The sequence below is a fragment of the Artemia sp. Qi Xiang Cuo genome, chromosome 2 (assembly GCF_049724085.1).
Source record: "Artemia sp. Qi Xiang Cuo chromosome 2, ASM4972408v1, whole genome shotgun sequence".
NCBI lineage: Eukaryota > Metazoa > Arthropoda > Branchiopoda > Anostraca > Artemiidae > Artemia > Artemia sp. Qi Xiang Cuo.
In genome coordinates, this window is record NC_142795.1 from 95,425,906 (window position 1) to 95,453,554 (window position 27,649).

The 27,649-nt window shown below is 34.0% G+C and overlaps 1 protein-coding gene across 1 annotated transcript in view; it reads left to right on the plus strand.

Annotated features, from left to right (window-relative positions):
* yem (yemanuclein) overlaps window positions 1-27,649 on the plus strand; it is a 102,766-nt gene that overhangs the window by 21,479 nt on the left and 53,638 nt on the right. Inside the window, exon 2 of the mRNA XM_089104629.1 lies at window positions 5,819-5,929. Within this exon, the coding sequence (XP_088960755.1) occupies window positions 5,819-5,929 (111 nt within the window). The remainder of the gene's footprint in view (window positions 1-5,818; window positions 5,930-27,649) is intronic.

The window sequence follows — 27,649 nt, forward strand, 5'->3', positions numbered from 1 at the left end:
TTCTGACACAAAGGGATCACGACTTTTTGGAATTGACCTAAATAGGGTTTTGTGTGCCAAAGCAATTTTGCATCTCTCACAGAGTATGTATTTTAACCTTATAATTGGATAATTATAATAGATTTCCTATGTGTTCTTCCCATACAAAATTTTACCTTATTAAAGTCTTTGGGGTGGGGGTGGCGTATTTGGCATAAAGAAGAAAACTTTAGCGTAGACAGTAGGAGAGGGGGAGGGTGAGGTTGGAGACTCATTCAATACGGGGCGGAACTTCTCTTATCTCCTCCGTTCCCGACTTAGGAGATTAGACAGACTCATTGGGCTGTAGAATGTTGAATCGTTTGAGTTGTGGAAGACGTTAAAAATACTAAATATTACGATACATTATCATTTACCTCAGTATGGATTTCATTGACGGCGGAATGGTGAGGCCCCTGGGTGAACATTTTGATAAATTTAAGCTCCTACTATTCCATTTTGATTAATTTTGTCATATCCCTTACATTTATTATACTATACATGTTATTTTGAGTTATAGTTTTATCGCATTGTGTTCCTTGCCAAGCCTTCAAATAAAACTGAAACCTTAGTGTAGACAGTGGTGGGGGAAGTCTCCCCCCTCACGTGCGTAATTGAGCAGCCACAGAATTTAATACAAGTGAAAATAATCTGTCTTTTGAAAATGTCTTTTTTCCAAAGACACGAACAAAATCGTCTAAAGGAACCTGAAGTGCTATCTCTGACATTTCCGTTGATTCTTTATTCCCGTTACTTTCAGATGTAAAATTTAGAATATTATCGAATGGGTTTAGTCATCCCCTCTCTGAATAATTCACATTTGGAAATGTGGGAATTCACATTTGGAAATTTGGGGGGGAATTCCTCCCCCCTCAAAGAACATTTTATTTTCCTGCTGATAATTCTCCCGCGTTAAATTCCACCCAGCAGAAATTTATTTATTAACTTACAGTAATACCAGCACTAAATTTATTTATTAGTTTATATTAATATCTATTGTATGTTTTGTTTGCATTGATTGCTTATTTAATGATTGTTTGATTGTTTATATGCCCCCAGGGTATAACTTACAACGCCTACCCCCGGGCCCTGGTGGGCTGTGTCGACACTGGAGTTTTTGTTATCAGATCTTTGAACTATTTTAACAAAATTTCGATCTCAAAATTTTTATCTGATGCATTTAGGGCGTGGAGGAGGGGGGGCTAGTTGCCCTCCAATTTCTTTTAACTCTTAAAAAGTGAACAAGCACTTTCAATTTCCAATCAAATGAGTCCTCTCTAAAGTTTATACGAACATCCCTTCCATAAAAAATAATGGGAAGGATTCGGAGAATCCTGAAATTACAACCCTTGCCCTGAGGGCTGTGGGGGAGTTGTCATCCTCAAAGACCTAATTTCCAGAATTAAAACTACTTTGAATAAAATGGCTGTCTCAAAATTTTGATTGGATGTGTTTGAGGAAAAGGTGGCGTGAGAGGGGGGTTAGTTGCCCTCAAATCATTTTCGACTATTAAAAGGGCACTAGCCCTTTGAATATCCAATTGAATGATCCTTTTTTGAACTTTCTACGACACTGCATTCTATTAAAAACCTTAAATGCCTCCAGGGTACAACTTAAAACCCTTGCCTTGAGGGTTGTGGGGGAGTGTCCTCCTCAAAAACATATTTTCTATCTGAATATCAACTACGATGAACAAAATGGCTATCTCAAAATTTTGATTGGATGTGTTTGGGGGAATCATGAGGGGGGCTAGTTGCCCTCCAATCACTTTTGACTATTAAAAAGGGCACCAGCACTTTGAATTTCCAATCGAATGAGCCTTTTTTGAAGTTCCTTCGACAACGCCTTCTTTAAAAACCCTATATGCCCCCAGGGCATAATTTAAAACCCTTGCCCTAAGGATTGTGGGGGAGTGTCCTCCTCAAAAACATATTTTCTATCTGGAAATCAACTAAGCTGAACAAAATGCATATTTCAAAATTTTGATTGGATGTGTTTGGGGGAATGATGGGCGTGGGGGGGGGGGTAGATGCCCTCCGATCACTTTCGACTATTAAAAAGGGCACTAGCCCTTTGAATTTCTGATCAAATGAGCCTTTTTCGAAGTTTCTACGACAACGTCTTCTTTAAAAACCTTATATGCCCCCAGGGCATAACTTAAAACCCTTGCCCTGAGGGTTGTGAGGGATTGTCCTCCTCAAAAACATATTTCCTATCTGGAAATCAACTACGCTGAACAAAATAGTTATCTCAAAACTTTGATTGGATGTGTTTGGGGGAATGATAGGTGTGTGGGGGGGGGCTAGGTGCCCTCCAATCACTTTCGACTATTAAAAAGGGTACTATCCCTTTGAATTTCCAATCGAATGAGCCTTTTTTGAAGTTTCTACGACAACGCCTTCTATAAAAACCCTATATGCCCCCAGGGCATAATTTAAGACCCTTGCCCTAAGGATTGTGGGGGAGTGTCCTCCTCAAAAACATATTTTCTATCTGGAAATCAACTAAGCTGAACAAAATGCATATTTCAAAATTTTGATTGGATGTGTTTGGGGGAATGATGGGCGTGGGGGGGGGGGGGGTAGATGCCCTCCTTGCGACTATTAAAAAGGGTAGTAGCCCTTTTATGTTCCAATCGAATGAGCCTGTTTTGAAGTTTCTACAACAACGCCTTCTATAAAAACCTCATATGCCCCCAGGGGATTACTTAAAACCCTTGCCCTGAGGGTTGTGGGGGAGTGCCCTCCTCAAAAATATATTTTCTATCTGAAAATCAACAACGCTGAACAAAATGGCTATCTCAAAATTTTGATTGGATGTGTTTGGGGGAATGATGGGCGTGGGGGCTAGTCGCCCTCCAATCATTTTCGACTATTAAAAAGGGCACTAGAACTCTCGATTTCCAATCGAATGAGCCCCTTTTCAAGCTTCTACGACGACCCCTTCCATATGAAGTGCCTCTGGGGGAAAAAAAATAATAAAACATTGGAGCCGTATGGCCTTTACTATAGGCAACGCTACAGCGTTGCCTCTGACAACATGTTTAAGATTCTTCAAGACATGGATTTTAAGGCCTGGATACGTTTCTCCAGTTGGACGTTTAGCTTCGAGTATTCAAACAATTCGTGATAACGAACTGTAAGTATAAGGAGCGATGCGGCTCAGTACTAAGCGAAACTCTAAGAAAGAGAGTCTTGATAGCATTAGGCATATCAAAAGAACGGAATTTTGGTGCTTATTCAATATATATAAAATTCATCAAGTTTAATGTTACCCGTCAAAAGTTACGAGCCTGAGAAAATTGTCCCAATTTTTTAAAAAAGGGGGAAACATCCCCTAAAGGTCAAGGGATCTTAATGAAAATCACATCATATTCAGCGGTACCGTTCTAAAATCCGGGAAACATGCGAGAAGTGAAGTTTGGTTAATGTTAATGAAATAAAACAAAACATGATGAAAATATAATAGTTTATGTACAAATTTGGGCTATATATTTGCACATTAGGGGGAAGGGGATAAAGCATAGCATATATTAAATACGGAACCTAACCTAACTTAGGTACGTTTTTCCCCATAAACCCAAAAAACTAAAGTTTAAATATAGTTCCCGGAGTGAAAAACTCCTTTTTATGCAGCGTCATATAGGCAATTACCGGGTAATGGCTATCTTAGCTTTGCTTTTCTCGACGCGTGTTTTCCGCATTTTAAAAAAGTACCGATTCAGCATTTCAGAGAAATCTACTGTGGAAGTTTCAAGTTCATGTAGGCAAAAACGTGGAATTTTGCATTTTGTGCCAGAAGAAAGGTGACGGATGCGTGTTTATTTTTTAGTTTTTTTGTTTGTTTTTCCCAGGGCGATCGTATCGAACCAGTGATCCTAGAAGATTGGGAGAAGGCTGATTTGGTCGGAAATCAAAAGTTCTAGTGCCGTTTTTAAGCGACCAAAATGTTCGAGGGCAGCTGGCCCCCCTCCTACGCCCTCTTTTTCCCAAAAGTCACCCGATAAAATTTTTGAGATCTCCATTTTGTTCAGCATAGGCTAGTCGAAAGATCTCATAACTATGTCTTTAAGGATAACTTGACCGCTCACAGTCCTCGGGAGAAGGGCTGCAAGCTATGAACTTTGCCCATTGCTAACATATAGTATTGGTTATTGGGAAGTATACAGACATTTTTCGGGGAATGGGATTTCCTGACGTGGGAGGGTTACCTGGGAGGCTCCTTCCATGGAAGAATTTTTCGTGGGGGAGGGGAATTTTCTATGGAGAGGGAGCCGGATTTCCCAGGATTATTATAAAACGACCGAAAATTCAATTAAAAAAAAAGTTTTTTCAACTAAAAGTAAGCACGAACATTAGGCCTAAAACTTAAAACGAACAAAAATTATTACGCAGGGATTGTCCCCTCGTCAATAACTCGCTCTCTACACTAAGAGTTTTTTTTTAACTTTTAGAAAAGCTTATTATTTTAATTAAACGGCCCTTGTGTTTCTGTAGTCATTCTTAGATAATTAGCACTACAAAGTCAAACTTTAGCGTAAAGATCGAGGCATTGAGGAGGGGGCAATCCCCCTCTTGTACGCAATAATTTCCGTTCGTCTTAAGTTTTAATGTTGCTCCTTACTTTCAGTTGAAAAACTTGTTGCTTTTTTAATTTAATCGCTAGAATAAAGGAAGATAAATATCTCGCTGCTATTCAGGAGGCGAAGCTTCAATCGCATAGACTAGGTTATTGACTACTGCGATAGACTGGTTTCAGCTTGCCGAAGCCGATGTATCTTGTCTTTTCCAGTTCTCCTCTCGATTTCGTTGGCTATGTCACATCATGGGCCATGAGGACGCTAATTTATAAAACAGTTTTAATTTCAGGGGCTCAGGTCCCCCGTATATGGAACCCAGAAGTGATCTAAGAAACGGTTTTCTGAAGAACAAAATCCCGAACGGCTCGAAACTTGATGTTTCAGGGTACGAGCCCTCTTCCGCCTTTGGAAACAGGCCTGGCATTTAGAGGGTTAAAGGGGGCGATAGCCTAGTCTTACTTGTTGTAATTTCTTTTCCTGATTGATTTTCTGTTGATTGAAAAAGTTTGATTTTCTGTTCATTTTAGGATGCATCTCTTCATCCATTGCACTATATTATGTTCATGTTTGATGAGATACTCGTTTTAGTTTCTTTTTGTTTTGGATGCATTTTATTCACTCACATTAATTTCAGTTCGTTTTAATCTTGAATAACTAAATAACTTAGTTTTTGTTCATTTTAGGTATTATTATGGCTCTTTACATTTTTCTGAACTTTTGGAAAACATTATTAGATTAAGTAAAAAATCTAATCATCACAAGATGAAACATCTTAGTCCTTATTCAATAGACTTTAAGTTTCACATGTATTTGTATATGGTAATTTCTGTTCACCGTAAATTTGGGTTGACTCTGTTCATTTTAGAATCCCTCTATTCATACATTGCAGTATCTGCTATCTTCAAAATTAATGTGCATATTCGTTTTAATTTATGTTTGTTCTGTGTTTCATTTTTCATTCATATTAATTTCTGGTCGTGTTAAGGCTGAATGGCATGCCATAACAATCCTTTCCATCACTTTATATAAATTATATACAGTATAATCACGACTTAGTAATATTTGGCTACTATAAGTATATACAGGGGAACTGTAAGTAATTCCTCCAACGGGTTTTACTAATAAAAATTAATCAGCGGCTTCATTTGCCCATTTTTTGCCCATACCGTGTTTCTTATAACTCAGTGTGAGCTAAGCGTGACGCCCCTTTTTTGTTTGCAGAAGAAGAAGCGAGTTCAAGAAAAGGGAGTAAATGGATCAGGCCTTGACCCTTTTGCATCTGATGATGAAGACCAATTGAAGGAGCTAGCCAAGAAATATGAATTGAAATATGTGAGTGCTTCTGAGTTGTCTTATTTTCATAATGCATCTAATGCAAGAAAATTCTCACCATCAAGACTGCCCTGGGGAGGAGGTCCAGGTCTAAAGTCCAACGTAAGATGTAGGAAATTAGATGAAGATCCACGTCTCTGTCTAATTTAGTCCCTGTGGTGACTTACAATTAAAGACCGAAAATATGATATTTACATGATATTAGTAGTGTGCTATATTGACATTTGAAACTTGATTTAATCTCCTTGGTAAAAGCCTACTAAACAGCGTTTGCTATAGACAGGTTTCTGGGTCCACCAGACAGGTTTCTGAGTCAAATTTTTTCAAACAGGTTAATAACCTGTAGCTTACAGGTATCTTAGATCTCGTCCAGTATTGCATACATTATTACAGGTATCAAAGGTATCTCATTTGCATAATTCTGGTCAGAAGGGTCTTAATTAATGATGTGAACAATAGGGTGAAATAGGACGATAATGTTCTTATTTTTTAACTGGACTGTATGAAATTGGTTAAGGGATTAAAATTGCTTATCAATTAAGGTAAGTTTGAGGGATTGGTAAGTCTTACGAAACGTGACATAAATGTTACAATATGCCTAGAATAACGTCATTAATATCAATCTGTGGAAACGGTTAGCTATGGCAAAGCGATCTTGCAACTTGACTTAGCTATACTTTTTGGCTGTGTTCTATATAATACACAAGTACGAATTGAAGGAGGATGGGCAATATGAAATATTCTTTAGCATTGGAGTATGCTAAAAAGTTGAAACTAATAAAGTCGTAATTGACAAAAAAAATAATTTTAATATAGAAATTCAGAACAATCCTTAGAAATCAAGTAGTGAGGTGGTTATGGATTTGAGCCATCAAGACCCCCAATTATCAAAGACCCTAACCATCAAGGACCTCAACCTCCAAGGCCCCCTCCTCCCAACCTCGAAGGGGACCCCTCCCCCGAGCTTTTTGGCAACCCCCATTTTTATACTTTTTTTGTTTTGTTTTTTCTAACTTTTTTGTAGCTTTTATTTTTTATTTTTTATATTTTTTTAACATAGAAATTTTTTCAACTTTTTTTACGTGTCTTAGAATGACATGAAATATGCTTAAAACAAAAAAAACCTTTTCACATTTAATATTTTCAAAATACAAAATGAGAATGATATAGATGTTAGTCGTGACTTCTACTATTAGAAAAATTATGTTTGTTGTAACACTTTTCGTTTTATTTGCCTTGGAATTTTTTGGACTTTTTTTTACATATCTTAAAATGACATGAAATATGTTTGCGCCTGTACCAGTGGTACTCTGTGGCTGCTCATCAACACTACGTGACTGTACTAGTGGTACTCTATGGTTACTCATCGACACTACTTAGTTTACTATCTGTATTAAATCAGTAATTTTTCTACATTGGAAGGATACACTTGCATCCTTTTTTTTTTAAGTGAAGATGGATCATTCGAAGAAAGTGTGTACACACGATAAAATCATCGTTGTATTGAATACTTACAAAGACCAGTTTTTGAACTATGAAACAAGCATTAATGGTGATCTTATTGTAAATGTATGAGTTCGTTATCGTGACAGCGATGAGCTAAATTCCTTTGGAGTACCCAAGAAAATCCATTTTACAATGGTGAATATGCGAGAGTATCATTCACAAAGAAGTTAGTGCTCAAAGATAATGCCAACAGAAAAATAATCGTCGATGATGGACAATTTCTTGCTTATTGTTCTGGTAACACGTTACCTCTTGATACATCCTATTGTCGTCGTCTTTCCGGTATTAGCATTCTAAAGAAGACAAAAAGAAGACATGCACACTCCTGCACTAATGTCATTAATCATATCTAGCCTACGTGCCAGAACTGTTACCTGTGTAAAAATAATGTGACAATAGACGGTAGATCACAGGCGAAATAAAAAGGGCAGCGACAGATAACATCATCAATGAATATAAAGATGAATTGAAGGAAAATCAAGCGCATATGAACGCTATTACTATTATTTATCATATAGTCAATGAACTCAATAATACCAAAGACGAAATACATATTGAACCTTTAGGTGACACCCCAGTAAAAATTGTGTATAACTCAAAATGCATTAATGATTATTCTACTGATTACGAACTCTGAAAAGACAATAGCTACAGTGTCAAAAGAGAACATGATGAACTATTTTATGAAAGAGATTCAACATGTCCAAAGTTGTTCAATAATATTAGTAATGTATAATAATGTATGTAACATATGTTTTGGATTAATATTCTACATTTCGTTATTTCATAAAAGATAGTTTATCTGTTACTTTGTTATGTGATCATTATTTTTAGGGTACGCTAGCACGTCAAACGCTTGGAATGTTTATTTAAAAGTTAGAGGTGTGAGAAAAGGAATTTCCAGGGACATAGATACTACTAGCAGGCTCATAGGGGATATATTAGAAACTGAGATAGGTTAACAGTACTTTTACCAAAGTCTGAGAAAGATGAGCTGAATTTTTTCTCAATCATCTCCACAGACAAGCAAACATCCGATCAGACACAAAGTCTTAGAAAGTGAGAGAGACAAAAACGCATACAAACCCATAAATTCAGACATACAAAACGAAAACGGCATGCACTAGGACAAGCAAATGCCCGTCCAGACACACAGGCAGAGAGAGTGAGAAAGACGAAAACGCATACAAACACATAAATTCAGACATGTAAACCAACAAAGCCAGGCACTAGGAAAATTCAGACATACAAACCGTCAAAGACAGGTACGACGACAAGCAAACACGTGCCCAGACACCTATGCATAGAGGGTGAGAGAGAGAAAAACGCCTACAAATACATAAATTCAGACATGCAAACCGACTAAGACAGGCACTGGGACATGCAAACACCCACCCAGACACATGCATAGAGAGTGAGAGAGACAAAACCAAATACAAATACATAGATTCACTCATACAAACCGACAGAGACAGGCACTGGGACAAGCAAACACCCGCCCAGACAGACAGGCAAAGAAAGTGAGATAGACAGTAAACACACTCAAACACATAGATTCAGACAAAAACGCATACAAATACATAGTTTCAGACATGCAAACCGACAAAGACAGGCACTGGGACATGCAAAAACCCATCCAGACACAAGCATAGAGCATGAGAGAGACAAAACACACATACAAACCCATAGATTCAGACATAAAAACCGACAAAGACAGGCACTGGGAAAAGCAGACACCCACCCAGACAAACAGGCTTAGAAAAAACGCATACAGACAAAAGATTCAGACATACAAACCGCCAAAGACAGGCACTGTAACAAGTAAACACCTGCCTAGACACACAGGCTAAGAGAGTGAGAGAGACAAAAACACATACAAACACGTAAATTGAGATATACAAACCCACAAAGACAGGCACGGGAACAAGAAAACACCTTCCAAGACACACAGGTTTAGAGAGCAAGAGAGGCAAAAACACATACAAACACATAAATTTAGACAATGCGAACCAACAAAGACAGGGACATGCAAACACCCGCCCAGACACACGGGAAGGAAAATGAGAGAGTCAAAAACACACACAAGCACATAGATTCAGAAATACTAAACAACAGATACTGACACAGGGACATGTAATCACCCGCCCTGATACCTAGGCACAGAGAGTGAGAAAGACAAACACACATACAAATATATAAATTCAAACATGCAAACTGACAAAGACATGCACTAGGATAGGAAAACAGCCACCCAGACACATATGCATAGAGAGTGAGAGAGACCAAAAACATGTACAAATACATAAATCACACATACAAACCAACAAAGACAGGCACTTGAATAACCAAACTCCTGCCCAGACACACAGGCAGAGAGAGTGAGAGAGAGACAAAAACGCATACAAATACATAGACTCAGACCAGCAAACCAACAAAAACAGACACTGGTAAATGCAAATACCCACCTAGACACACAAGCATAGAAAGTGACAGAGTCAAAAATACATACAACCACATTGATTTAGAAATGCAATCCCAGAAAGACAGGCACTGGGAAAAGCAAACACCCGCCCAGACAAACATGACTAGTAAGTAAGAGAGACAGCAAACACCCGCCCAGAGACAGAGCCAGAGAGAGTGAGAGAGACAGAAACAACTACATAGATTTAGACATACAAACCGACAAGGTCAAGCACTGGGACAAGCAAACACCCGCCCAGAAAGACAGACAGGCAGAGAGAGTGAGAGACAAAAAATATGCACAATTACATAGACTCACACATACAAACCGACAAAGACAGGCACTGAGGGTTGCAAACACCCACCCAGACACACATGCATAGAGAGTGAGAGAGACAAAAACACATACCAATAAATAGATTCACGCATACAAACCGTCAGAGACAGGCACCGGGACAAGCAAACGCCCACCCATGCATACAGGCAAAGAAAGTGAGAGAGACAGCAAACACCCGCCCGGACACACAGGCAAAGAGAGTGGGAGACAAAAATATACAAATATATAAATTTATACATGCAAACCAACAAAGACAGACACTGGGACATGCAAACACCCACCCAGACACACAAGCATAGAAAGTGAGAGAGACGAAAACAAATACAAACACATAGATTCAGACATACAAACTGACAAAGACCGGCACTGGGAAAAAGTAAACACCCACCCAGACACACAGGCTTAGAGAGTGAAAGAGACAAAAACGCATACAAACAAATAAATTCGGACTTGCAAACCAACAAAGACTGACAGGCACTTGGTAAAAGTAAACACCCACCCAAACACACAGGCTTAGCGAGTTAGAGAGACAAAACACATACAAACAAATAAATTCAGACATAAAAAACGACAAACAAAGGCACTGGGACAAGCAGACATCTGCCCAGACACACAGACCTAGAGAGTGAGAGAGACAACAAACGCCTGCTCAGAGACGCAGGCAAAGAGAGTGAGAGAGACAAAAACACAGACAAATACATCGATTCAGACATATAAACCGACAAAGACACGCACTGGGTCAAGGAGACACCCGCCCAATACGTGTATGTCTGAATCTATGTATTTTTTTTTATCTCTCTCACTCTCTTTGCCTGTGTCTCTGGGCGGGTGTTTGCTGTCTTTTTCACTCTCTATGCCTGTGTGTCTGGGCGAGTGTTTGCATGTCCCAGTGCCTGCCTTTGTCGGTTTGTATGTCTGAATCTATATATTTGTATGTGTTTTTGTCTCTCTCAATCTCTCTACTTGTATGTCTGGGTGGGTGTTTGCATGTTCCAGTGCCTGGCTTTGTCGGTTTGCATGTCTGAATTTATGCATTTGTATGCGTTTTTGTCTCTCTCACTCTCTTTGCCTGTTTGTCAGGGTGAGTGTTTGGTGTCTCTCTCACTCCCTCTGCCTGTGTGTCTGGGCGGGTGTTTTCTTGTTCAAATGCATGTCTTTGTCGGTTGGTAGGTGTGAATCTATGTATTTGTACATGTTTTTTGTCTCTCTCACTTTCTATGCATGTGTGTCTGGGTGGGTGTTTGCCTATCCCTGTGCATGTCTTTGTCGGTTTGAATGTCTGAATCTATGTATTTGTATGTGTTTTTGTCTCTCTCACTCTCGTTGCCTTTGTGTCTGGGTGGGTGTTTGCATGTCCTAGTGCCTGTCTTTGTCGGTTTTTATCTTTGAATTTATGTATTTTTATGTGTTTTGTCTCTCTCATTTTCTTTGCCTGTGTGTCTGGGGGGGTGTTTGCATGTCCCTGTGTCTGTCTTTGTTGGCTTGCATGTCTGAATATATGTGTTAGTACGAGTTTTTGTCTCTTACTCTCTAAGCCTGTGTGTCTGGGAAGGTGTTCGCTAGCCCCGTGCCTGTCTTTGTAGGTTTGTATGTCTGAATCTATTTGTTTGTATGTGTATTTGTCTCTCTCACACTCTTTGCCTATGTGTCTTGGCGGGTGTTTGCTGTCTCTTTCAATCTCTTTGCCTGTGTTCCTGGTCGGATGTTTGCTTGTCCCAGTTCCTGTCTTTGTCGGTTTGTATGTGTGAATTTTTGTAGTTGTATGTGTTTTTGTCTCTCTCACTCTCTATGCTTGTGTGTCTGGGTGGGTGTTTGCATGTCCCAGTGCCTGTATTTGTCGATTTGTATGTGTGAATCTATACATTTGTGCATGTTTTTGTCTCTCACTCTCTCTGCCTGTATGGGCGGGTGTTTGCTTGTCCCAGTGCGTGTCTTGGTCGGTTTGTATGTCTGAATCTATGTATTTGTTTTTGTCTCTCTCACTCTCTTTGCCTGTGTCTCTGAGCGGGTGTTTGCTGTCTCTCATACTCTCTAGGCATGTGTGTCTGGGCGGGTGTTTGCTTGTCCTACTCCCTGTCTTTGTCGGTTTGTATGTCTAAATCTCTGTATTTGCATGTGTTTTTGCCTCTCTCACTCTATGCTTGTATGTCTGGGTGGGTGTTTGCATGTTCCAGTGCCTGTCTTTGTCAGATTGTATGTCTGAATATATTTGTTTGTATGCGTTTTGTCTCTTTCACTCTCTAAGCCAATTTGTCTGGGCGAGTGTTTGCTGTGTCTCTCACTCTCTCTGCCTGTGTGTCTGGGCGGGTGTTTCCTTGTTCAAGTGCCTGTCTTAGTCGGTTTTTATGTGTGAATCTATGTATTGGTACATGTTTTTTGTCTCTCTCACTCTCTATGCATGTGTGTATGGGCGAGTGTTTGCAGTCTCTCTCACTCTCTCTGCCTGTGTGTCTGGGCGGGTGTTTCCTTGTTCAAGTGCCTTTCTTAGTCGGTTTTTATGTGTGAATCTAGGTATTGGTACATGTTTTTTGTCTCTCTCACTCTCTATGCATATGTGTCTGGGTGGGTGTTTGCATGTCCCAGTGCCTGTCTTTGTCGGTTTGCATGTCTGAAACTATGTATTTGTATGTATTTTTGTCTTTCTCGTTCTTTTTGCCAGTGTGTCCGGGCAGGTGTTTGCTGTCTCTCTCTGTCGGTTTGTATGAGGGAATCTATGAATTGTATGTGTTTTTGTCTGTCTCACTCTATTTGCCTGTGTGTCTGGGTGGGTGTTTGCATGTCCCAGTGCCTGTCTTTGTCGGTTTGCATGTCTGAATTTATGTATTTCTATGCGATTTTCTCTCTCTAACTCTCTATGCATGTGAGTTTTGGCAGGTGTTTGCTTGTCCCCGTGCCTGTCTTTGAGAGTAACCTAGCCTAAACCTAACGTAACCTAGCCAAAATTAACCTTAAAAATGAATAAAACCAATGACTTTATTAGAAAAGTATGCAAAAAAATTAACCTTGAAAATGAAAAATTGCTACTTCTGTCAGAAAAGTTATTGTCACAATCACAAAATTGTTACTTCTCAGAAAAAATTTGGTATCTTTGGTAGAAAACTTGCTACTTTGAACAGAAAACTTACTTTCACTGACGAAAAATATTATTTCTACGAGAAATTTGAGTGTTTTAAGTGAAAGTGTGTTAGTTTTAAGGTAAAAAGTTGTTACTTTGATGAGAAAATTTGTTAGTGTTAAGGAAAACTTCTACTTCTGCCAGAAAACTTGTTATTATAACGAAAAAACTGTTACTTCTAAGAAAAAAATTTTGGTATCTTTGACAGAAAACTTGCTACTTCAAGCAGAAAACGTGTTATCACTGTCGAAAAGTGTTATTTCTATGAGAAATTTGAGTGTGTTAAGTAAAAGTATGTTAGTATTAAGGAAAAAAGATAATGTATCGAAGAGAAAATTTGTTTGTGTTAAGTAAAAGTTTGGTAGTATTAATGGAAAATATTGATGTTCCGAAAAGAAAGCTTGTTGGGGTTAAGGAAATATAAGCTACTTCTTTCAGAACACTTATAATCATAACGAAAAAATTGTTACTTCTAAGAAAAATTTTTTATATTTGACAGAAAACTTGTTACTTCTAACTGATAAATATTAATCATTGACGAAAAATTTTTTTTTTCTAAAGAAATGGATTATCATTAATGGAAATATTGATGCTTTTTAACAAATAGATTACTGTTAAGAAAATACCTATTACTTCTAAGAGAAATTTGAGTGTGTTAAGTAAAATTTTGTTAGTATTAAAGGGAAAATGTTAATACTTCGAAAAGAAAATTTGTTATTGTTAAGGAAATCTTGCTACTTCTATCAGAAAACTTATTATCATAACGAAAAATTGTTACTTCTATGCAAAATTTGGTATCATTGACAGAAAACTTTTTAGTTTTCATAGATAACTTGCTATTATTGGCGAAAAAATTTTAACTTTGAAGTTAAATTTATTATCATTGACGGAAAGGTTGGTGTTATTAGCGAAAATTTTTTACTGTTAAAAAATATTCATTAATTCTAAGATAAATTTGAGCGTGTTAAGTAAAAGTTTGTTAGTGTTAAGGAAAACTTGCTACTTCTGACAGAAAATTTGTTGTCATAAACGAAAAAATTGTTACTTCTATGAAAAGTTTGGTATCTTTGACAGAAAACATTCTACTTCATACAGAAAACTTGTAATCACTGACGAAAAATTGTTACTTTTAAGAGAAATTTGATAGTGTTAAGTAAAAGTTTGTTAGTATTAAGGTAAAAGTTGCTACTTCAAGGAGAAAACTTTTTAGTGTTAAGGAAAAATTGCTACTTCTAAGAAAAAACTTTAATCATAAACGAAGATATTGTTATTTCTAAGAAAAAATTGGTCTCTTTGACAGAAAACTTGCTACTTCTAACAGAAAACTTGTTATAACTGAGGAAAAATTGTTACTTCGATTAGAAACTTTGTTAGTGTTCAGGAAAACTTGCTATTTCCGACAGAAAACTTGTTATCATAGACGAAAAAGTTTTTACTTCTAAGAAGAATATGGTATCTTTGAAATAAAACTTGCTACTTCTAACAGAAAATTTTTTATCACTGACGAAAAAATTTTTACTTCTAAGAGAAATTTATTATCTTTGACGTAAAACTTAGGGGTATTAGAAAAATTGTGTTACATTTAAGAAAAACCTATTATTTCTACGAGAAATTTGATAGTGTTAAGTAAAATCCTATTAGTATTAAGGAAAAAGTGGTTACTTCCAAGAGAAAATTTGTTAGTGTGAAGGAAAACTTGCTACTTCTGACAGAAAACTTGCTATCATAAACGAAAAAATTTTTACTTCTAGGAGAAATTTGATAGTATTAAGTAAAAGTTTGTTAGTATTGAGGAAAAATTTGTCACTTCGCAGAGAAAATTTGTTAGTGTGAAAAGAAAACTTGCTTCTTCTGACAGAAAACTTCCTATCTTAAACGAAAAAATTGTTACTTCTAAGACAAATTTGGTTTCTTTGACAGAAAACTTGTTAGTTCTAACAGAAAATTTGTTATCACTGACGAGAAATTGTTACTTCTAAGAGAAATTTGATAGTTGTGACTAAAACTCTGTTAGTGTTAAGGAAAAAATTGTTACTTTAATGAGAAAGTTTGTTAGCGTTAAGGAAAACTTGCTACTTTTGACAGAAAACTTTTTATCATGAACGGAAAAAAATTATACTTCGAGAAAAAAGTTGTTACTTCGAAAAGAAAATTTGTTAGTGTTAAGGAAAACTTGCTACTTCTGACAGAAAATTTGTTATAACTGACGAAAAAATGTTACTTCTAAGAGAAATTTTATAGTTGTAGCTAAAACTCTACTAGTGTTAATGAAATAATTGTTACTTTGATGAGGAAATTTGTTAGTGTGAAGGAAAACTTGCTACTTCGGATAGAAAACTTGTTCTCATAAAGTAAAAAATTGTTACTTCTAAGAAAAATTTGGTATCTTTGACAGAAAACTTGTTGTCACTGATGAAAAAATAGTTGCTGCAAAGAGAAATTAGATAGTATTAAGTAAAAGTTTGTTGTTATTGAGGAAAAAGTTGTCACTTCGAAGAGAAAATTTGTTAGTGTGAAAAGAAAACTTGCTTCTTCTGACAGAAAACTTACTATCTTTCACTCTTTCACTCTCTAAGCCAATTTGTCTGGGCGAGTGTTTGCTGTGTCTCTCACTCTCTCTGCCTGTGTGTCTGGGCGGGTGTTTCCTTGTTCAAGTGCCTGTCTTAGTCAGTTTTTATGTGCGAATCTATGTATTGGTACATGTTTTTTGTCTCTCTCACTCTCTATGCATGTGTGTATGGGCGAGTGTTTGCTGTGTCTCTCACTCTCTCTGCCTGTGTGTCTGGGCGGGTGTTTCCTTGTTCAAGTGCCTTTCTTAGTCGGTTTTTATGTGTGAATCTAGGTATTGGTACATGTTTTTTGTCTCTCTCACTCTCTATGCATGTGTATCTGGGTGGGTGTTTGCCTATCCCAGTGCATGTCTTTGTCGGTTTGAATGTTTGAATCTATGTATTTGTATGTATTTTTGTCTTTCTCGTTCTCTTTGCCTGAGTGTCTGGGCGGGTGTTTGCTGTCTCTCTCACTCTTTTTGCCTGTGTGTCTGGGCATGTTTTTGCTTGTCCCAGTGCCTGTCTCTCTCGGTTTGTATGAGGGAATCTATGAATTGTATGTGTTTTTGTCTGTCTCACTCTATTCATGTGTGTCTGGGTGGGTGTTTGCATGTCCCAGTGCCTGTCTTTGTCGGTTTGAATGTCTGAATTTATGTATTTCTATGCGATTTTCTCTCTCTAACTCTCTATGCATGTGAGTTTTGGCAGGTGTTTGCTTGTCCCCGTGCCTGTCTTTGAGAGTAACCTAGCCTAAACCTAACGTAACCTAGCCTAAATTAACCTTAAAAATGAATAAAACCGATGACTTTATTAGAAAATATGCAAAAAAATTAACCTTAAAAATGAAAACTTGCTACTCCTGTCAGAAAATTTATTATCACAATCACAAAATTGTTACTTCTAAGAAAAAATTGGTATCTTTGGTAGAAAACTTGCTAGTTTAAACAGAAAAAGTGTTATCACTGACGAAAATATTATTTCTAAGAGAAATTTGAGTGTTTTAAGTAAAAGTGTGTTAGTTTTAAGGTAAAACGTTGTTACTTTGATGAGAAAATTTGTTAGTGTTAAGGAAAACTTCTACTTCTGCCAGAAAACTTGTTATTATAACGAAAAAATTGTTACTTCTAAGAAAAAATTTGGTATCCTTGACAGAAAACTTGCTAGTTCAAGCAGAAAACGTGTTATCACTGACGAAGTGTTATTTCTAAGAGAAATTTTAGTTTGTTAAGTAAAAGAATGGTAGTATTAAGGAAAAACGTTAATGTATCGAAGAGAAAATTTGTTTGTGTTAAGTAAAAGTTTGGTAGTATTAATGGAAAATATTGATGTTCCGAAAAGAAAGTTTGTTAGTGTTAAGGATATATAAGCTACTTCTGTCCGAAAACTTGTTATCATAACGAAAAAATTGTTACTTCTAAGAAAAATTGTGTATCTTTGACAGAAAACTTTTTACTTCTAACTGATAACTAGTTATCATTGACGAAAAATTGTTTCTTTTAAGAGAAATTTATTATCATTGATGGAAAGGTAGATGCTCTTTGAAAAATACTTTTTACTGTTAAGAAAATACCTATTACTTCTAAGAGAAATTTGAGTGTGTTAAGTAAAATTTGGTTAGTATTAAAGGGAAAATGTTAATACTTCGAAAAGAAAATTTGTTAGTGTTAAGGAAATCTTGCTACTTCTGTCAGAAAACTTATTATCATAACGAAAAATTGTTACTTCTAAGATAAATTTGGTATCATTGACAGAAAACTTGTTAGTTCTAATAGATAACTTGTTATTATTGGCGAAAAAATTGTAACTTTTAAGTGAAATTTATTATCATGGACGGAAAGGTTGGTGTTATTAGAAAAAATTTGTTACTGTTTAGAAAATACCTATTACTTCTAAGAGAAATTTGAGTGTGTTAAGTAAAAGTTTGTTAGTATTAAGGAAAAATTTGTTACTCCGATGAGGAAATTTGTTAGTGTTAAGGAAAACTTGCTACTTCTGACAGAAAATTTGTTGTCATAAACGAAAAAATTGTTACTTCTATGTAACGTTTTGTATCTTTGACAGAAAACATTCTACTTCTTACAGAAAACTTGTAATTACTGACGAAAAATTGTTACTTTTAAGAGAAATTTGATAGTGTTAAGTAAAAGTTTGTTAGTATTAAGGTAAAAGTTGCTACTTCAAGGAGAAAATTTTTTAGTGTTAAGGAAAAATTGCTACTTCTAAGAAAAAACTTTATCATAAACTAATATATTGTTACTTATAAGAAAAAATTGGTCTCTTTGGCAGAAAACTAGCTACTTCTAACAGAAAACTTGTTATAACTGACGAAAAATTGTTACTTCGATGAGAAACTTTTACCTTAATACTAACAAACTTTTACTTAACACTATCAAATTTCTCTTAAAAGTAACAATTTTTCGTCAGTGATTACAAGTTTTCTGTATGAAGTAGAATGTTTTCTGTCAAAGATACCAAACTTTTCATAGAAGTAACAATTTTTTCGTTTATGACAATAAATTTTAAACACTAACAAATTTTCTTTTCGAAGTAACAACTTTTTCCTCAATACTAACAAACTTCTACTTCAAACTATCAAATTTTTCCTCGAAGTATAATTTTTTCTTAGAAATAACAAAAGCACCAACCTTTCCGTCAATGATAATAAATTTCTCTTAAAAGAAACAATTTTTCGTCAATGATAACTAGTTTTCAGTTAGAAGTAAAAAGTTTTCTGTCAAAGATACAAAATTTTTCTTAGAAGTAACAATTTTTTAATTTATGATAACAAGTTTTCTGTCAAAAGTATCAAGTTTTCCTTCACTATAACAAATTTTCTCTTCGAAGTAACAACTTTTCCCTCAATACTAACAAACTTCTACTTAAAACTATCAAATATCTCTTAGAAGTAACAATTTTTTCGTGTCAAATATACCAATTTTTTCTTAGAAATAACAATTTCTTCGTTTATGATAACAAGTTTTCTGTTAGAAGTAGCTATTTTTCCTTAACACTAAAAAATTTTCTCCTCGAAGTAACAACTTTTACCTTAATACTAATTAAGGTAATACTAATTAAGGATTGATTAATACTAACAAACTTTTACTTAACACTATCAAATTTCTCTTGGAAGTAACAATTTTTCGTCAGTGATAACAAGTTTTCTGCCAAAGATACCATATTTTTCTTAGAAGTAAAAATTTTTTCGTTTATGATAAGTTTTCTGTCATGTTGTGAAGTGTATTTTTATAGTATTTGGGGGTTGTAGTCGTAGATGCCTTTATTCTCCCTTTATAGGGGAGATAAACTCTGGCCCTAAGGTAATTTAACTTTGGTAGCGTGCCTTAGGCTATGACCGAACTAATGAGGCGTACCAACTGGGTATGTTCGAGAGGCTAAAAGTAGATCGTAGAGAGGTTGTCTAAAATACAATACTTTTATTCATTTAACATATAATATAATCGGATATATTCTGTCTACTGGGACTGGCTGTCCCCACTAGACCACAAGTCTCAAAAACAACAATAATATATAAATAGATACTTAGACACTTACAATGATAAGACAAAGTTCCAAGGTATTCTAAAAACAACGGACGAGAGGTCATTCCGGCTTAAAGTTAGTAACTGATTTTCCCTTCCGATAAAATGCAGTTTAAATACATTTTCCTCAACCCAACCGTTCCATGTAATCACGAGGACGTGTTAATTTCTTTTGTTCCCATTAAACCGAACTTATCAGGATACATCTCTTATCCTAATCAAAAAGTGGCATATAGGAACGTCATATTTGCATCATATTCAGTTTTAATAAATTAATAATTAACTAAATTAGAAAGCTTTACCACCGTCAGAAGTAGCAAGTTTTCCTTAACACTAACAAATTTTCTCATCAAAGTAACAATTATTTACTTAACACTAACAGAGTTTTAGCTACAACTATAAAATTTCTCTTAGAAGTAAAATTTTTTCGTCAGTTATAACAAATTTTCTGTCAGAAGTAGCAAGTTTTCCTTAGCACTAACAAATTTTCTTTTCGAAGTAACAACTTTTTCCTCAATACTAACAAACTTCTACTTCAAACTATCAAATTTTTCCTCGAAGTATAATTTTTTTCCGTCATGATAAAAAGTTTTCTGTCAAAAGTAGCAAGTTTTCCTTAACACTAACAAACTTTCTCATTAAAGTAACAATTTTTTCCTTAACACTAACAGAGTTTTACTCGCAACTATCAAATTTCTCTTAGAAGTAACAATTTCTCGTCAGTGATAACAAATTTTCTGTTAGAACTAACAAGTTTTCTGTCAAAGAAACCAAATTTTTCTTAGAAGTAACAATTTTTTCGTTTAAGATAGCAAGTTTTCTGTCAGAAGAAGCAAGTTTTCTTTTCACACTAACAAATTTTCTCTACGAAGTGACAAATTTTTCCTAAATTTTCTAAGAAAAAATTATACTTCGAGGAAAAATTTGATAGTTTGAAGTAGAAGTTTGTTAGTATTGAGGAAAAAGTTGTTACTTCGAAAAGAAAATTTGTTAGTGTTTAAAATTTATTGTCATAAACGAAAAAATTGTTACTTCTATGAAAAGTTTGGTATCTTTGACAGAAAACATTCTACTTCATACAGAAAACTTGTAATCACTGACGAAAAATTGTTACTTTTAAGAGAAATTTGATAGTGTTAAGTAAAAGTTTGTTAGTATTAAGGTAAAAGTTTCTCATCGAAGTAACAATTTTTCGTCAGTTATAACAAGTTTTCTGTTAGAAGTAGCTAGTTTTCTGCCAAAGAGACCAGTGTTTATTAGAAATAACAATATATTCATTTATTATAAAGTTTTTTGTTAGAAGTAGCAATTTTTCCTTAACGCTAAAAAGTTTTCTCCTTGAAGTAACAACTTTTACCTTAATACTAACAAACTTTTACTTAACACTATCAAATTTCTCTTAAAAGTAACAATTTTTCGTCAGTGATTACAAGTTTTCTGTATGAAGTAGAATGTTTTCTGTCAAAGATACCAAACTTTTCATAGAAGTAACAATTTTTTAGTTTATGACAACAAATTTTCTGTCAGAAGTAGCAAGTTTTCCTTAACACTAACAAATTTCCTCATCGGAGTAACAAATTTTTCCTTAATACTAACAAACTTTTACTTAACACACTCAAATTTCTCTTAGAAGTAATAGATATTTTCTAAACAGTAACAAATTTTTTCTAATAACACCAACCTTTCCGTCAATGATAATAAATTTCACTTAAAATTTAAAAATTTTTCGCCAATAATAACAAGTTATCTATTAAAACTAAAAAGTTTTCTGTCAATGATACCAAATTTTTCATAAAAGTAACAATTTTTCGTTATAACAAGTTTTCTGACAGTAGTAGCAAGACTTCCATAACACTAACAAATTTTCTTTTCGAAGTATTAACATTTTCCCTTTAATACTAACCAAATTTTACTTAACACACTCAAATTTCTCTTAGAAGTAATAGGTATTTTCTTAACAGTAACATACTTTTCAAAGAGCACCAACCTTTCCATCAATGATAATAAATTTCTCTTAAAAGAAACAATTTTTCGTCAATGATAACTAGTTTTCAGTTAGAAGTAAAAAGTTTTCTGTCAAAGATACACAATTTTTCTTAGAAGTAACAATTTTTTCGTTATGATAACAAGTTTTCGGACAGAAGTAGCTTATATATCCTTAACACTAACAAACTTTCTTTTCGAAACATCAATATTTTCCATTAATACTACCAAACTTTTACTTAACACAAACAGATTTTCTCTTCGATACATCAACTTTTTTCCTTAATACTAACATACTTTTACTTAACACACTCAAATTTCTCATATAAATAACACTTTTCGACAGTGATAACACGTTTTATGCTTGAAGTAGCAAGTTTTCTGTCAAAGATACCAAAATTTTTTTCTTAGAAGTAACAGTTTTTTCGTTATAATAACAAGTTTTCTGGCAGAAGTAGAAGTTTTCCTTAACACTAACAAATTTTCTCATCAAAGTAACAACGTTTTACCTTAAAACTAACACTTTCACTTAACACACTCAAATTTCTCTTAGAAATAAAATTTTCGTCAGTGATAACAAGTTTTCTGCGCAAAGTAGTAGGCTTTCAACCAAAGATACCAAATTTTGTTTTGGAAGTAACATCTTTGTGACTGTGACAGTAATTTTTCTGATAGAAGTAGCAATTTTTCAGTTTCAAGTTTAATTGTTTTGCATCCTTTTCTAATAAAGTCATTGGTTTTATTCATTTTTAAGGTTAATTTTGGCTAGGTTACGTTAGGTTTAGGCTAGGTTACTCTCAAAGACCGGCACGGGGACAAGCAAACACCTGCCAAAACTCACATGCATAGAGAGTTAGAGAGAGAAAATCGCATAGAAATAGATAAATTCAGACATGCAAACCGACAAAGACAGGCACTGGGACATGCAAACACCCACCCAGACACACATGAATAGAGTGAGACAGACAAAAACACATACAATTCATAGATTCCCTCATACAAACCGAGAGAGACAGGCACTGGGACAAGCAAAAACATGCCCAGACACACAGGCAAAAAGAGTGAGAGAGACAGCAAACACCCGCCCAGACACACAGGCAAAGAGAACGAGAGAGACAAAAATACATACAAATACATAGATTCAAACATTCAAACCGACAAAGACATGCACTTGGATAGGCAAACACCCACCCAGATACACATGCATAGAGAGTGAGAGAGACAAAAAACATGTACCAATACCTAGATTCACACATAAAAACCGACTCAGAAAGGCACTTGAACAAGGAAACACCCGCCCAGACACACAGGCAGAGAGAGTGAGAGAGACAGCAAACACTCGCCCATACTCACATGCATAGAGAGTGAGAGAGACAAAAAACATGTACCAATACATAGATTCTCACATAAAAACCGACTAAGACAGGCACTTGAACAAGGAAACACCCGCCCAGACACACAGGCAGAGAGAGTGAGAGACACAGCAAACACTCGCCCAGACAAATTGGCTTAGAGAGTGAAAGAGTGAAAGATAGTAAGTTTTCTGTCAGAAGAAGCAAGTTTTCTTTTCACACTAACAAATTTTCTCTTCGAAGTGACAACTTTTTCCTCAATAACAACATACTTCTACTTAATACTATCTAATTTGTCTTAGCAGCAACTATTTTTTCATCAGCGACAACAAGTTTTCTGTCAAAGATACAAAATTTTTGTTAGAAGTAACAATTTTTTCCTTTATGATAACAATTATTTTATCCGAAGTAGCAAGTTTTACTTAACACTAACAAAGTTCCTCATCAAAGTAACAATTATTTCATTAACACTAGTAGAGTTTTAGCTACAACTATAAAATTTCTCTTAGAAGTAACATTTTTTCGTCAGTTATAACAAATTTTCTGTCAGAAGTAGCAAGTTTTCCTTAACACTAACAAATTTTCTTTTCGAAGTAACAACTTTTTTCTCGAAGTATAATTTTTTTCCGTTCATGATAAAAAGTTTTCTGTCAAAAGTAGCAAGTTTTCCTTAACGCTAACAAACTTTCTCATTAAAGTAACAATTTTTTCCTTAACACTAACAGAGTTTTAGTCACAACTATCAAATTTCTCTTAGAAGTAACAATTTCTCGTCAGTGATAACAAATTTTCTGTTAGAACTAACAAGTTTTCTGTCAAAGAAACCAAATTTGTCTTAGAAGTAACAATTTTTTCGTTTAAGATAGGAAGTTTTCTGTCAGAAGAAGCAAGTTTTCTTTTCACACTAACAAATTTTCTCTGCGAAGTGACAAATTTTTCCTCAATACTAACAAACTTTTACTTAATACTATCAAATTTCTCCTAGAAGTAAAAATTTTTTCGTTTATGATAGCAAGTTTTCTGTCAGAAGTAGCAAGTTTTCCTTCACACTAACAAATTTTCTCTTGGAAGTAACCACTTTTTCCTTAATACTAATAGGATTTTACTTAACACTATCAAATTTCTCTTAGAAGTAATAGGTTTTTCTTAACTGTAACAAAATTTTTCTAATACCCCTAAGTTTTACGTCAAAGATAATAAATTTCTCTTAGAATTAACAATTTTTTCGTCAGTGATAACAAATTTTCTGTTAGAAGTAGCAAGTTTTCTTTCAAAGGTACCAGATTTTCCTTAGAAGTAAAAACTTTTTCCTCTATGATAACAAGTTTTCTGTCGGAAATAGCAAGTTATCCTGAACACTAACAAAGTTTCTCATCGAAGTAACAATTTTTCGTCAGTTATAACAAGTTTTCTGTTAGAAGTAGCAAGTTTTCTGTCAAAGAGACCAATTTTTTCTTAGAAATAACAATATCTTCGTTTATGATTAAAGTTTTTTCTTAGAAGTAGCAATTTTTCCTTAACACTAAAAAATTTCTCCTTGAAGTAGCAACTTTTACCTTAATACTAACAAACTTTTACTTAACACTATCAAATTTCTCTTAAAAGTAACAATTTTTCGTCAGTGATTACAAGTTTTCTGTATGAAGTAGAATGTTTTCTGTCAAAGATACCAAACTTTTCATAGAAGTAACAATTTTTTCGTTTTTGACAGCAAATTTTAAACACCAGCAAATTTTCTTATCGAAGTAACAACTTTTTCCTCAATACTAACAAACTTCTACTTCAAACTATCAAATTTTTCCTCGAAGTATAATTTTTTTCCGTTCATGATAAAAAGTTTTCTGTCAAAAGTAGCAAGTTTTCCTTAACACTAACAAACTTTCTCATTAAAGTAACAATTTTTTCCTTAACACTAAAAGAGTTTTAGTCACAACTATCACTCTTCTCTTAGAAGTAACAATTTCTCGTCAGTGATAACAAATTTTCTGTTAGAACTAACAAGTTTTCTGTCAAAGATACCAAATTTTTCTTATAATTAAAAACTCTTTCGTTCAAGATAGCAAGTTTTCGGTCAGAAGTAGCAAGTTTTCTTTTCACACTAACAAATTTTCTCTTCGTAACAACACCTTTTTTCTCAATACTAACAAACTTTTAGTTAATACTATCAAATTTCTTTTAGCAGTAACAATTTTTTGTCAGTGATAACAAGTTTTCTGTCAAAGATACCAAATTTTTCTTAGAAGTAACAATTTTTTCGTTTATGATAGCAAGTTTTCTGTAAGAAGTAGCAATTTTTCCTTCACACTAACAAATTTTCTCTTCGAAGTAACCCCTTTTTCCTTAATACTAATAGGATTTTACTTAACACTATCAAATTTCTCTTAGAAGTAATAGGTTTTTCTTAACTGTAACAAAATTTTTCTGATACCCCCAAGTTTTACGTCAAAGATAATAAATTTCTCTTAGAAGTAACAATTTTTTCGTCAGTGATAACAAATTTTCTGAATGAAATATCTTAAGCCGAAGTTTATTTTGCGCCGATTGTAAATTTTTTTTTTTTTTTTTTTGGTGGTGGTTTTATTGGTTTTTAGTTTTATCTTGTTTTTTCTTTTTCTTTAGTGCTTAAGAAGCCTTGTTTTTATACAGGCTAAATATCCGCGTTTTTTTTTTTCTGTTTTTTTTTTTTTCTCTCCACTGGCCACAGTCTCGTTTGTTTGTTTTTTTTAGAGATTTTTCTCTTTGTTGGTTTTTTTTAACAAATTTTCTGTTAGAAGTAGCAAGTTTTATTTCAAAGATACCATATTCTTCTTAGAAGTAAAAACTTTTTCGTCTATGATAACAAGTTATCTGTCGGAAGTAGTAAGTTTTCCTCAACACTAACAAAGTTTCTGATAGAAGTAACAATTTTTCGTCAGTTATAACAAGTTTTCTGCTAGAAGTAGTAAGTTTTATGTCAAAGAGACCAATTTTTTCTTAGAAATAACAATATCTTCGTTTATGATAAAAAGTTTTTTCTTAGAAGTAGCAATTTTTCCTTAACACTAAAAATTTTCTCCGTGAAGTAACAACTTTTACCTTAATACTAACAAACTTTTACTTAACACTATCAAATTTCTCTTAAAAGTAACAATTTTTCGTCAGTGATTACAAGTTTTCTGTAAGAAGTAGAATGTTTTCTGTCAAAGATACCAAACGTTACATAGAAGTAACAATTTTTTCGTTTATGACAACAAATTTTCTGTCAGAAGTAGCAAGTTTTCCTTAACACTAACAAATTTCCTCATCGGAGTAACAAATTTTTCCTTAATACTAACAAACTTGTTACTTCTAGGAAAAATTTGGTTTCTTTGACAGAAAACTTGTTAGTTCTAACAGAAAATTTGTTATCACTGACGAGAAATTGTTACTTCTTAGAGAATTTGATAGGTATGACTAAAACTCTGTTAGTGTTAAGGAAAAAAATGTTACTTTAATGAGAAAGTTTGTTAGTGTTAAGGAAAACTTGCTACTTTTGACAGAAAACTTTTTATCATGAACGGAAAAAAATTATACTTCGAGGAAAAATTTGATAGTTTGAAGTAGAAGTTTGTTAGTATTTTGGAAAAAGTTGTTACTTCGAAAAGAAAATTTGTTAGTGTTAAGGAAAACTTGCTACTTCTGACAGAAAAATTTTTATAACTGACGAAAAAATGTTACTTCTAAGAGAAATTTTATAGTTGTAGCTAAAACTCTGTTAGTGTTAGGGAAATAATTGTTACTTTGATGAGAAAATTTGTTAGTGTTAAGGAAAACTTGCTACTTCTGACAGAAAACTTGTTATCATAAACGAAAAAATTGTTACTTCTAAGAAAAATATGGTATCTTTGGCAGAAAATTTGTTATCACTAACCAAAAATGGTTACTTCCAAGAGAAATTTGATAGTTTTAAGTAAAAGTTTGTTAGTATTAAGGCAAAAGTTGCTACTTCAATTAGAAATCTTGTTAGTGGTAAGGAAAAATTGCTACTTCTAACAAAAAACTTGTTATCATAAACGAAGAAATTGTTATTTCTAAGGAAAAATTGGTATCTTTGACACGAAAAATTTTTTATTTCTAAGAGATATTTGATAGTTTTAAGTAGAAGTTTGTTAGTATTGAGGGAAAAGTTGTTACTTCGAAGAGAAAATTTGTTATAGTGAAGGAAAAATTGATACTTTTGACAGAAAACTTGTTATCATAAATTAAAAAATTGTTACTTCTAAGAAAAATTTTGTATCTTTGACAGAAAACTTTTTACTTCTAAATGATAACTAGTTATCATTGACGAAAAATTATTTCTTTTAAGAGAAATTTATTATCATTGACGGAAAGGTTGGTGCTTTTAAAAAATACGTTACTGTTAAGAAAATATCTATTATTTTGAAGATAAATTTGAGCGTGTTGAGTAAAAGATTGATAATATTAAAGGGAAAAAGATATTTCTGTTCAGAGGAAATTTTTTATGGGTAAGGGAAACTTTCTGCTTCTGGCCGAAAACTTATTATAATAACGAAAAATTGTTACGTCTAAGATAAATTTGGTATCTTTGACAGAAAACTTGTTACTTTTCATAGATAACTTGCTATTATTGACGAGAAAATTTTAACTTTTAAGTGAAATTTATTATCATTGACGGAAAGGTTGTTGTTATTAGAAAAAATTTGTTACTGTTAAGAAAATATTTATTACTTCTAAGATAAATTTGAGTGTGTTAAGTAAAAGTTTGTTAGTATTAAGGAAAAATTTGTTACTCCGATGACGAAATTTGTTAGTGTTAAGGAAAATTTACTACTTCTGACAGAAAATTTGTTGTCATAAACGAAAAAATTGTTACTTCTATGTAACGTTTGGTATCTTTGAC